This window comes from Gavia stellata, chromosome 3 (genome assembly GCF_030936135.1).
Source record: "Gavia stellata isolate bGavSte3 chromosome 3, bGavSte3.hap2, whole genome shotgun sequence".
NCBI classification, from domain to species: domain Eukaryota; kingdom Metazoa; phylum Chordata; class Aves; order Gaviiformes; family Gaviidae; genus Gavia; species Gavia stellata.
The window spans coordinates 54,725,934-54,738,744 of NC_082596.1; the positions used below are offsets into that span (position 1 = coordinate 54,725,934).

The following is a 12,811-nucleotide window of genomic DNA, read 5'->3' on the forward strand; positions in this document are numbered from 1 at the left end:
GTAAAATCAAGCTCTGCTGACATTTTGATGACGTGCTCGGACTTCAGTCAGAAGTTTAAAACCTGTAATAGTGTATTTCCAATCAGTTTTCAGGCAGATATTAGATATCTAAGTCAGAGTATGCAGAGAATCTGTGAATCCTCAGAGGACATGCACTTTAATCTGTTTAATATTTTATTCATTATGCTTTAGATAAAGATCTGTGCTTTTTCTCATTAAAATAAATCAGTGAATTAATCTTCAATGCACTAAATAAAATATGTTAGTGTAATGTTAAGGTTGGTGTCTTTAACTGAGAAAAAGTCAGGGGAGTTAAAGTTAGAATGCTCATACAGCACCCATAATTCAGGCAAGCTGAACTCCTGTAGTTTTGTTAAATAATAGACATACTGTTAAATTTAATGCTGTGGTTTATAGGTGCAATACAAGTGCTAAGATATAGTTGCTGTGGGCACCATAACTTTTAAATTCTTGACTTCTGTTATCAATAACCCCATACATAAGTACAATACCTTTTAACTCAAAGCTTCTCAAAATGATTTAGATACAATAGGCCAAGTTTTGAAAGTTGGTTGCAATGAATTAACCACAATACTTCCTATTTACACATGCAAACACTGTGTAATGTGATGAGCTTTGAATGCATTGCCCTAGCCCAACAATTTGTATGATGTGACTGGGAGGAAGTTTCCAGTTTGAACTCTTCTCACCCAGTGAAGTGGGCAACCATTGAAAAACATCATGCTACCTTTTTAGTATCACTTCCACCTTTTAAGCACTCTAGTTGCAGAAAAAGAAAGCTGAGCTGTTCACATAGAGACCAGGGGCAAAGCAGTCTCAGGAGGTGCCACAAACCTGTTGGCTGGTTTGTGTACTGGAAATTACCTGCATGCGCAAAACCAAAGGAAAGGATACAAATGCAACCCAATTTCCATTACCATATTACGCATTTAAGGGTAAAACCTACATATGTCAAAGAGAAAAGGATGCCTATGGTTAGGAAAAACATCCAAATTTACAGAACAGCCTAAAACATCAACCAAACATGCTTCTGATTTCAGTTAGCACATTGAGGAAATCAGAGTGTTTGTACAAACTATCTTGCCTGCCTAGACAAAACTACAGTAGAAGAATGTAATGGATATTTGATTAAAAAGCTATTTTAGTTAAACAGTTTTCTTGCAGATATTTAAGGCTGAATGGTTTTCTTTTTTTTTACCCTCCTTTTTTTTTTTTTTTTCCTTTTTATTTTTCTAAGTTAGGTTTTGGTATGTAAGAGAATATTAGGGAAAGAAGTTTGGGTCCAGTTCCCCCTTATCTTATTTCAGTTTCACAAGAGCTGGAAACGCTGATTTCAGAAGTTGGAGTACGAGAAAACAATAAGACATCGTGTAGAAAGCACTTGCAGGGTAAAGAAACTCTTTAGAAGTAGTAGATTTTTGCTTTGGCTATTAACAGTGATAATACTTTTTATGAAAGGATCTCAGAGCACTGTCTGTGTACTACTTGAGCAGGACAAACAACCCTTAAAGCTCAGCACTTCCTTTCATTGTACCTATTTTGCTGTTTAGAAAATACAGGCAGATAAAATAATGTCAACGTTTTAATACTTCTGTGCCTATAGTCAAATACCTCAAGCAATACCTACTAAAAGAAGTGACCTGATTTTCAGAGTGCTTTCTTGGGTCCCTAAAAGGAATGGCTGTAACGGCTCGTAGCAGACAATGCAATTTACTGTCACAGTAGTGTGTTTCATATCATGGGAAAAAAGCAAAACATAAAGCCCTCTCAAAACTACAAATTGCGAAAATAAAATCGATCACGTTATTTCATGCATTCTGTTTCTATACATATGGTACAAAACATTCTGTAGTGTGTTTCCTTTGGTTGATTCGGAAAAATGCTGGGAAAAGTGTCTATGTTGACCTCCAGCTCTTTTATTTTTTTCAGTCAGGAGGTCTGCACAAATTTTCCCACAGGCTCTTACTTTGTTTGAATAGCCAATATTATGTCTTGCAAGGTCACATACTACACTGCATGCAAGTGCATATGCATGGTATCTGCTGCCCTAGAGGATTAATGGCATTATCATTGACATACCTGAGATAAAGCTGTTTCATGCTTTTAAGAAAATCATATTATCCAATTATCCTGGCAATACGATTTTTTCAGTATCAGAATATCAAGCAGGAACATCACTTGTGTGATTGTTTTTACTCTCATGAAAAAGGGGGAAGAGCTAAACTCAGATCTAACAATGAACATCATTGTTTTATTAAAATAGAACTATTGTTTTTCACACTATTGAAGTAATAGAGATCCTGGAAACATTTCATTCTGCAAATGATCTTTAAGATCATGTACAATCCTTTCTTTACAAGTCTAAAAATCAAGAGTGCATTTTACTTATACCAAAAGCACAGTGAAACAGAACACCATTATTACTTGAAAATACGTAGAAAATATTCAGCAAAGGCCTCTGAGCCAGGCAACTTATTGAAACTTAAGACTTCAGCACACACCTAGAAATAAAATGTTTGTTACCAGTATGAAAGCTAAGCCTGACTATAGTTTCTTTTTTTCTGATTAAATGGTAGATACAAGATTCTTTTGTAAACAGAACAGACTATACAGATAACATACTGCCACCAGCCAACATCTCACTGGGATTCAGCTTCATTTAGTGTATAGATTACCTGTCCTGATCTTTAAGTAAATTTATGTTGCTCTGGAAGCGTTCTCACTTCGTCATTAGCCAGCCTGGACTGACTGGTCAATTCCTTTAATGCATTTTTTGATATAAAGGAACTGGATTTTTCTGATAGATAGTCTAGGTCCCCAAATAAAGAAACTAAGCAAACAGGTATACTGGCCCCCCAGTTTTCAAACATTAATTTCAAAAGCTCACACATAGTGATATGTGAAATAAACCCAGCATGTAAGGACAAAGGTAAAGAAAACATTTTTTATTCAAATTCTAAACAATAAAATTAGAATATCTAATTTCTTTCTTTTTTGCCCCAAATGGTTATTAACTTACCTTACTGGATGAAATAGCAAACAGACTGTCTCTATAGCAAATTAAGTTCATTATTGATCTCTAGTTTGATTTGGTTTATTGCAGCTGAAATCATTAAAGCTTCTGCCTGTGCTTTGCCAAAGCAATGTGGATGACTATAGAAGTAAACACAAGGACTGGAAGGAGTGGCTAACCATCGCTCACAGCAGTAGACTTGTAACTTTAGCTTTCTATTAGTATGCAAATACTTAATGAAATGAAATCACACAACTGAAGAACAATGCTTAATGACTGCTCAGTGCAGATTTTCAAACCCATGCAATTTGGTTTTCTTAGCCGTTATTATGCCTCTTCTGCGTGCTGTTAAGGAAGTTTCAATTGCCATCTTCCACTTACTAAGCCTATTCCTAGCATTCATGAATATTGAATTAATCAGACCAATAAAGATGAGTAGTGTTTCATTCTATCAATGTGCATGCACTAAGAATCATTGAAGTATGCAAAAAAAAAAGCAGCCTTAGAAAGCTTAAAGAATGATATATGTTTAATAAGCCTCAAGTGTTTTCAAAAAGGCAGATAGGAAGGTTGCTTCTGTTTAGGACAAGCTTAATATGATCAGTATCTGCAGCAATATGTGATTTAGCTTGTGATATTTCCGCAATCAGGTTCTACTATAAATTAATTTAATTTAGCTGACTTATATCTGTATTTTTTTACATGAAGAGCATTAATAGCCAAGACAAAGACCCTGTCCGAGACAGAACCTTATTTCCTCAATCCTAGGTGCCCACACCTTGCATCAAGCCTGAACAAGCATGCGAGGAGCTGCAATCTTCCTTAACATAACCGTAGTTTGGGAAGTCTTCTAAAACAGTATGAATCCTCATACAGTAAGCCAATAGGCAAAATTCTTCAAGCACTGCTCCAGTTTATCATTTTCCTTCATCAAAAGGTGCCTTGACCACTAGCTTGTCAATCTGATTTACATCCTGTTTTAGGAGGAGGAATGTGTTTCTCCTACACAAAACAACCATGTCTTGATACCAGATAAATTTTCTCTTCCTGCTTTACGCACAAAAATCCAACCAACCATGAAGAGGTCCACGTGGATACAATGATTCCAGCCAAGGGCCTTGCAAGTTTGCCACCCCCAAACACAATCTGCAGAAAGGAAGTCAAGCAACAACTACCACATCTGTTAGCTGAAGGAAACATAACTGAAGGTCATATAGCAGGACTCTCGGCCAGGACCTCAAACTAAAACTGCTTCAGTGATACTCATGGATGATATTGTCTCTGTGGCAAAGGGCAGACATTCATTCTCATCTTTCTCAATACCCTTGAAGCTTTCAGTGCAGTTGGCTATAATGAGATACGGCTCCTTGCCCAAGTATGGACAACATGATGCCTGTTAACATGAATACCAATCCCTGAAAGGACACTTTCAATGACTAGCAATGGAGAAATGCTCTTTCACTTCTAGATACCTTCTTTTGGGGTGAATCAGTTCTCTCCCTAATCACTTCAGCACCTGCATACAGTAATTAGTTGGCATCAAATGCCAATAGTGTTAAATAAGATGTCATTTTACCTTTCTTTCACTATGCATGACCACAAGCCCACTATCACGCAGCCAGCAGGAAACTGGCTTGTGGGTGGAGAACATGTAGCTGAATCTGTATCCTTGGAAGAAAACAGATGTGGTGGGGAGAGCATTTTGAGAAACAGTCCTTACACTGTTTCTGTTGGCTGACTGTAACTGGATAATCTCTGGTGCTTCGCTAATGTTGTGTTCTTGCAGGCAGCAGCTCTAAGTAATGCAATTAAGCTACCATCTCCAGCTGGCTATTAGGTTCTGTCACTTTTTAGTGTACAGTGGACAGACTTCACTGAAACTTCTACAACGCTTTCTTTTGGATTACAGCAATGAAATACACCTGCGTAAGAAGCTTTCATTTGGCTCTAAGGAAACTTTCCCCATTTCAGAACATCATAGTGTGTCTTCTCAGTGAATCCAAACTGTCACCTCTGCTCTACAGTAGTGTCCCACTGGATATCAAATCCAGGTCATGGTCTTGACTCTCATGTGCTGGAAACTGAATTGCTAGAGACCAGGAAATCTTAAAGATTTCCTAACAAACTGATTATTGGGCTGGGGTTATGTCAGTAAACCAAAGTTTGACACAAACTTACTTGCATAAAAGACTTAGAGACAATTCAAAGACCATCTCTGGAAGCCCTAGCCCATCAGAACTGTCACAGTGCCTTATCCAAGTGCATGGCACATTGCTTAGCCTTTGGTGGGAGAAATACGTATCTATTAGAAGTCCAAACGAGACGGTCCATTGCACAGGCTCTGGGTAAGAGCCACTCAAACCAGTCTTCTGGCACTGCAGTATTTCCCCACTCAAGATCTTTACTGTGAATTCCATTCTTGAAACAAAAAAAAATAACTGGATGTGTGGGAAATATCCCTTATTACTTTGCACTGACTGAGGAAAACATATCACTGCTCAGTGTTTTTTTCCCCACCTACTTTGCATGTCTCCACAGTGAAAGTTAAGGATTTCAAACTCAGATGCAAATTGAAATGATCCTCTTTGCTGGACTTGGTTTGTCTTGAAGATTTTTTTATTTTTTATATTTTTTTACAGTGAAGTTACTGAAAATAATAAGATTAGAACACTCCATATATTTAAGGCTACAGAAAGGAGTCAGATCCAGGACTGAGTCAAACCTTATCCACGAAGGGACTGAAATAGATACCAAATGCCAGCTATTATGTGCAGCCATAATTTTGATAAACATTTCTGACATAACAGCATATGTAACACAGTGTGACCCAAGTATGTTGCTAAATCGTATATATGGTATGTTAGCAACACAAAACAGGGATCCAGCTGCCAGAATTATGTTCATTAATGGATGCGCTATTAGAACGTAGGAATGTTAACAGAATGAACCAACAGTAATTCAAGTTAATCTAGAAAAAGTAAGATCAGTGCCAGGATATTCAATACTAAGAAGTTACAGAATGGTGATAAAACTAAAGGATAGAAAATTATTACCTAAGGAAGATGGGCAGATAAAATTGCAGCTAAATGTGAAGTACTCGCTTTGCTGTAGAAGAACTCTCTTAGTACTTAGGTGGCCCCATTACTGTGTTACTCAGACACCAAAGGTCAGCCCAGGTTTTAATTAAATGAATGAAAACACAGCAGTTGTTAAGGTGAAATATGTGGCAAGATCATTCTCACCAACTCAGCTGACAATTTCTTTTTTGTTTAAGGTAAATTAAAGGACTGCAAAGATGAGGAGGACAGCTATACTGAAATACACTCCTACATATTTGTCTTAATACAGCAAAAACATCTTGGGTAGGTTTGCAGGCAGGCTAAATAACCAAGATGTAGGTTCAATGGAACTGTTTGTTATTAATATATTTTTTGTAAATAAGCTAATCTGTAGTTTATTTATATTTTCCAAGTGCCCACAGATTTCCTAACTTTACTCATTATTCATATTACCTATCTCACAATTTTAAAACTGAAATAAATTAGCTTTCTGTGAATAATTTTTTTTTTTCCGTTTTAATGTTCTTAGATACTAGTTTATTTTAAAATTAATGAACATTTAAGAATTTCCAAACATTTTCATGCTTGTTCTGTTACCTGGAAGCTGGTCTAGAACACATGATAACATCTGACATTTTATTTCACAATTGTTCAAATTGTTTCACTAGCTTTACTTTGTAGTTCTGACTTGAAAATTGATGGGGAAATAATACACGCTTCATTCATTTTCAGTTTATAATGGAATAAGAGGAAAAAAAAGGCAGGTCTTCAGATATATGAAAAATGGAAGATCAATATTAATGGAAATTAAAATACAACATATATATACACAAGGACATACTAAAAGATTAATTTGAATATGGTAGTTGCAACAGAAACGCAAACGCCACAAATGAGGAGAAAGTAGAGATTAACTGAAAATGCAGATAGACTTGCATAGCTAAGCCCAGTATAACAGATCTAACATAAATTGCTGTGTCATAAGGATAAACGCTTTATAATTTAACCTACTGCGTTAACAAATCATATGACAGATGCTGGTCCTTATTAGCACTCTGACCTAGAGTGATGCCCTCTATTTGACCATCCATGGACACAGGTAACAGAAAGAGGCTGAGATTGAGCAGTATCTCCTAAGAAACTGTGGAAGTGCCTTGTCCTGAGACTGGAAAACAAGTTACTTTTTATGACTTTAACTATGACTTTCTTAACACTACACTTCATATAATAATGCACAATACAGGAAACCTTCACATAGGAAACTGAGCATAGTACGAAACAGAGCCCCTTGCCACCAGAAAATGCTTATTACAGCCAGAAACTTGGCTTATATTGTTGTATACTATTTCTCACAGTCTACCACCGAAAGACAAGCGATGCAAATGCGGAACTCGGCTGACTGCACCATCGTCCCCACCTACTGCACTTCAGTTTTCAGAAGTAAAAGTTCCATCCTCTGCCCCAAGCATCTGACACAACTGACTTCAGTCTCATCAAATGGCATCAAAAGAAAACATATGACTGACCCACATAAGAAGAAAAGAGGTATAATATGAAAAATGTCATCCTTTGTATTTTTCTCCATCTCTTAATGAATGGACCAAGGACAATGGGAATAGTAATTACAGGGAACATTGAATGGCAAAACTATAATCATAGACAAAACGCTGCAGTGTATTTGATACTCTATTAGTTTCAACAATCATGAATTCATAGAAAACAAGAGTGTCAAAAATATCTACCCATGTATTTAGACCCTATTCACAGAAAAAACCTGCTGCTTACATTTTGTCTTTGATATTTTTGCTTAATTTTAATTTTTCCAGAGGAGAAGCTACTAGAGAACTAGAGGCTGTCCACTGTTTTATAAATTATTCTTCAATGGAAGTAAACCATTTTGAAGAAGAATTTTGAGAAAACACAAACAGTTCCTTCTCACCTTCCTTCAAATTAGTCCACCTGTAAACCTGGATCGAATAAAAGCACTTTCCTGAAGTAAGAAGCAGCTCAAAAAAGGTACCTTATCTTTCTACTATCCAGCTCCTCATTCTTGAAAGCAGAAATAGAGAGAAGAGAAAAATAGAATTCCATTCCCAAAACGTAGGTGAGAGGAAAAGGTTTGCTTGACAGTCTTTAGACTAGTCTGGGAGCTAGTATCTCTTTCTGAAGATGCAGTGTTGAGCCAAGCCTCCCCTAGACCTCCAAGGACAGACACTGTGCCTCAGTACCCGGGCTGGAAGCGGAGCCTCCCAGGGTAAAGAAAGACTGTGCAATGCAGGAGGACTCTGCGCTCGATCCAAATTCCAAATTATGAGAAATAAGCCCATCTGTAACACAAACTACTGCCAACTTCTTCCACAGAATGGTTATGTGGAAAATATCACACCAAGTGAGATAATTGTTTGTTATTTCCATGTCTTTACATTGAGAATTCATCCAGATACTTTTGTGATAAAAGCCCTTACAAGCAAATGTGAAGTCAATGTCATCTGTGATCTCTGATATACTCAGATCTATCAGGATAAAGAAAATAATCCTGAGTACCCTGAGTTGAAAAAAAGTCCCTCCTTCATTGAATTCAGATACTACCACAAGAAGAGCATGAACAAAATAGTTTCCTCTTTCAAGGATCAGACAGTTTATGTCCTGGACCATAAACAACAGCTTAAATTACAAGTGAGTTGATAAAAGTATGTATTTAACATTTAATACATTAAATAAAGCAACAAAGCAGCATCATAATAATGAAATTAAATTATCAGAGTTGTCCAGTATTGTAATGAATTTGCAGCTTTCACCTCATTTAGTCCATTTGTAATTGTTCTAACATAGGACACCAGCCTTTTGGTACAACGATAAGAATGCCACCAAGAAAATAACAGACATACAGAATACCTCTGCAGCCCACTAATGGAGTAATACTCTGCTGCTGTTAATATATATTTATATTGCAGGGCAGCCAAAAGGCCTCTCTTAGGTTCTGCACCCCATTGTGCTGGGCACTGTGGGAACACAAAAGGGAACAAAGTCCAAGCCCCAAAGGGCTTGTAGTGCAAAAAGATAAGTGATATAGTGAAAAGAAAGGCAATGGGATGCATTCAAAATAGACTGACTTTTTAATACCTATATTCATTTGTCTTCCTTTCAAGCTGCCAAGAGAGAAGAATAAACCTGACCTGCTTCCTCAAATCTACCCTACTCTGAATATTATTTCCAACGTTAATCGAAGCCTGGTTAAGATTTTCCTTTTTTTTAAAAAACAATTTAAAAACAGTTATATTTCCGTGGCTTTTACAAACAAGCATACAATTAGAAAAAATGAAACAATGAAATGAAAACCAAAATGAAATTACCAGTGAGGATGGGAAACACAGTGAGAATTTAGTTATTCTAATTCCTGCCCTTGACAATTGTTAGACATACAGACACAGATAATGTCCTCTAATTCCACTTCAAGAGTCTATTCCTGTCAGTTAAACATTACCTAAAAGTCCCTATGGAGGTGTTCATTTAAAGCTGATGCTGGCACTGTTTTTCGCTCTTTTCTAGCCATCTGGTCACATACTGAATTGTCAGCTATTTTGTCTAAACCTGAGAGGAAGATTGAAGGAGTAAACAAAAACATCGACAAACGAAATCTCAGGGTCCAAAGTAACCACAACAATCAAGCCTAAAGTTACGACTTCTTCTCACTCGCAAAATTCAGGCAAAAGAGACTTAATAAAAAAAAACCCTCAAAAGGTTGCAACCTGAGGCTATTTTGAAACCCCTCTCTGTCCCCAGTCCATACGCACAGCTGTAAACACACAGTGAGCATTCATATTGCCCCCTCTTCCCGTCCCCCCGCCTCCTAACAATTAATAGAAAATACACAGATCCATTTCTTTATATTTAAAACTTAGAATCCCAGAGGCTGGCATTCAAAATTATTTTCCATGCCATTCAATAAAACCTTTTAAGATCAATTTTTAAATGCGGATACTTCAGTCCTACGCTTTCTCTGCGTACTGACTTAAACAACAGAATGTGGAAGCTGACTTTCTCATTAAAGCACCCGTATGAGAAAACTTGCTGCGGTTTCTATACGAACAGACAAGAGTCCCACTACATTAAAATGAAACCAAAGCATCTTAGCAAACCTCTTTTTTCCTCATGGTCTTCTCTCTTCTCTGCGCAACGTTGTTCCATCTTACACACACACTTAGATGTGCCATAAGTGCTTCATTTAAAGTGCATAAAAGCTATCCACAGCTCTCCTAAGAATGAAACAGTTTTAATATTTTCTGATCCATGCTCCTGCCACAAACATTCACCGGCAGTATGATAGCTCCAAGAGCAGACATCTGATTCTTGACATTTAAAGATACAATACTGGTGAAAAATAGTGACGCTGTATTAACTGCAAACAGCTTGTGAGGGAGTAGGTGATGTATTCCTAAAATGTATAATCAGAGCAAGCAATAATTTCAACCTTTTGATTTTTTATTTTTGACTGAAAGCCATGAGAAAGAAGAATAGCCAGATAAACAAATCTGGACACATTAGAATAATTGTTTTACGAGAATTTATGTTCTATGGCAAAAAGGAAAGTAGGTTGCTTTCCTGCTGGAGAAAGCATTAAGGTACCCCAAAGTTTCTAAAAGGGTCTCAAAAGCTTTCATAATACAGTAACCAGTAAATGACGGCAAATCTTGAAATTACAGAAATCAAATAATTTGTATCCTGGTAACATTCAGTTAATTGACATTGTAATGCTAAGTGCAAGCACTACAACATCAAATTCCCTATACCCCTACTGTGACTGCCTTATAAATTCAAAAAGTACACAGAAAGGTCTTATTTTTCCCACATGAAAAAATCAAGCTTGTTCCAATATGAACTGTTTCTTTGAAATACTGAATGCTGGCAAAAAGAAAGAAAAAGGAAAGAAAAAGCAGATTTATTTTTAATTTCAGCACCATTACCCCTTGTTTGGTGATCAGTGACCTCTCAGGAAAGTTGAAATATCAGAGCAAACCTCCATTCCCCACAAACACCTGAGACAAGGCAGAGCACAGTTAACAGCAATCAGTTCTCCGCACTGTACCTGGAGGTACTGACATGACCGTTCCTGTTGACACGTCTCTGCCTTCACCACTGTCTGGTCCATGTTAACTGATGCTTTCTGGTAAACTTCACGGGCTCTGCTCACGGTTAATGTAGAGGACCAAGAGCTTTTCTTCATTAACTGGGAGTCCAAATTCACAGGCAGGTTTGCACAGGTAGAGCATTTGACATCATTATTGCTTCTGGATGACTTCACAGTATGTTCGCTAATAGTGTTATAGGCTTCCATAAAGTATTGGGAAGAAGAACGATCAGGGCATCTTCCCATGGTCATGACCCCACTGGGACCGTGATAAACGCAAACATCATTGTCCAAGTTGTCATCTGAACTCCACCATCCTGATGCATTGGATCTGGGCTTACCTTCTGATCTCCTTTCTTTACTCTTGCTGCGCTTCCCATACCTCATCGTCTGCGACTCCTCCGGGCTTGCTTTACCCCCGTTGACGCTTCCCTTGGATGGTCCCTCCAGTGAATGGGACTTGGTAAAGAGCTTTTGGACAGAATGAACCAGATGCCGGATCCTCCCTGGGCTGTCACTGCGGTGCTCCATGGCAGTCCGTTTGTACTGCAGAGTGTGGTAGCCATCCCGATTCAGAGGCAGCTGCCGCTCAAACTGGTCCAAAAGGTTGGCAGGAATGCGGTTGGTCTTGTTGGCAGTTCCATGGGGAACCAGAGTACACTCATCCTTGAGTTCGTGGTGGGAATTGTAATGCCTCCGGGGAAACGTGCTGCTGGCAATCTGGTCGCTGTAGGGCACCATGCACTCTGCCTGAAAAGAGTTCCTTTGAGTGTAGTAAGGGTGGTCTGCAGGATGGGGGTCCACCGGATTTAACAGATATGGCTTTCTGTCTGGGTGGTGTGGCAGACTGTCACACGGAGGGTCACAGGCAACCCCATGATGATGACTACGGCTGCTAGATAATCCCTTCATCGTTGATGTAATGCAAGTCCCAAAGTCATCTAATACGTATGGCTATGCAACGGGCAGATCTCAGAGAAAGGCCTAAAAGAATGAAATACAACAGACGCTATAAGAGACTCAAGCTAACAGAAAAAACAGCATATGCGCATTTAGCATTCCTTGTTTCCTTTTGTAAAAATAATTGGAATAAACATTCTCTGATTCTTTTTATCACTTAATCTTTCCCATGTCCAACACAGTGATGGGGGATACCTAAATAATACACAAGAAAAATTATCTTGTTCCACCAGCTGGAAAACAGATGCAAGAATTTTATTCTGATATGAAATTCACTATTGTTCATTAATCCACAGCAAGATAAGTATCACCACCTATACTCTAAAACCTCAGTCCTGAAAACATTCATGGACAGGGGCCTCCAAGCCTTATTTACTCATCTGCATGTTTTCAGGGCCAAATAAATGCTTTAAAAAAGATCGTGTCCTTAATGGAGCACTTTCTGGGTTACTTTGGGCCAAATACAAAGTGTGGTGCAATTAATGGGCAATTTTTCTCTGTCTTCAATGCACATCTGTTCATGATTCACATGCAGTTTTACTTGATCTCCATGTTGTCTGCCTAGACTGTAAGCATCTCAAGACAGTATCAAAACATTATCTCTGTAAGCTCTTTTCAAATTAAGAATAA

General features: G+C 37.9%; 1 protein-coding gene across 4 annotated transcripts in view; it reads right to left on the reverse strand.

The window, feature by feature from the left end:
- DLGAP1 (DLG associated protein 1) overlaps positions 1 to 12,133 on the reverse strand; it is a 145,653-nt gene extending 133,520 nt beyond the window's left edge. For 2 of the 4 annotated variants that reach the window (XM_059836085.1, XM_059836084.1), the window contains exon 1: positions 11,180 to 12,133. In XM_059836085.1, the coding sequence (XP_059692068.1) occupies positions 11,180 to 12,133 (954 nt within the window). Of the gene's footprint in view, positions 1 to 3,040; positions 3,092 to 11,179 lie in introns of those variants that run through there. The other 2 variants (XM_059836087.1, XM_059836086.1) reach the window with 1 other exon arrangement.
- Between the last annotated feature and the right edge of the window lie 678 nt (positions 12,134 to 12,811).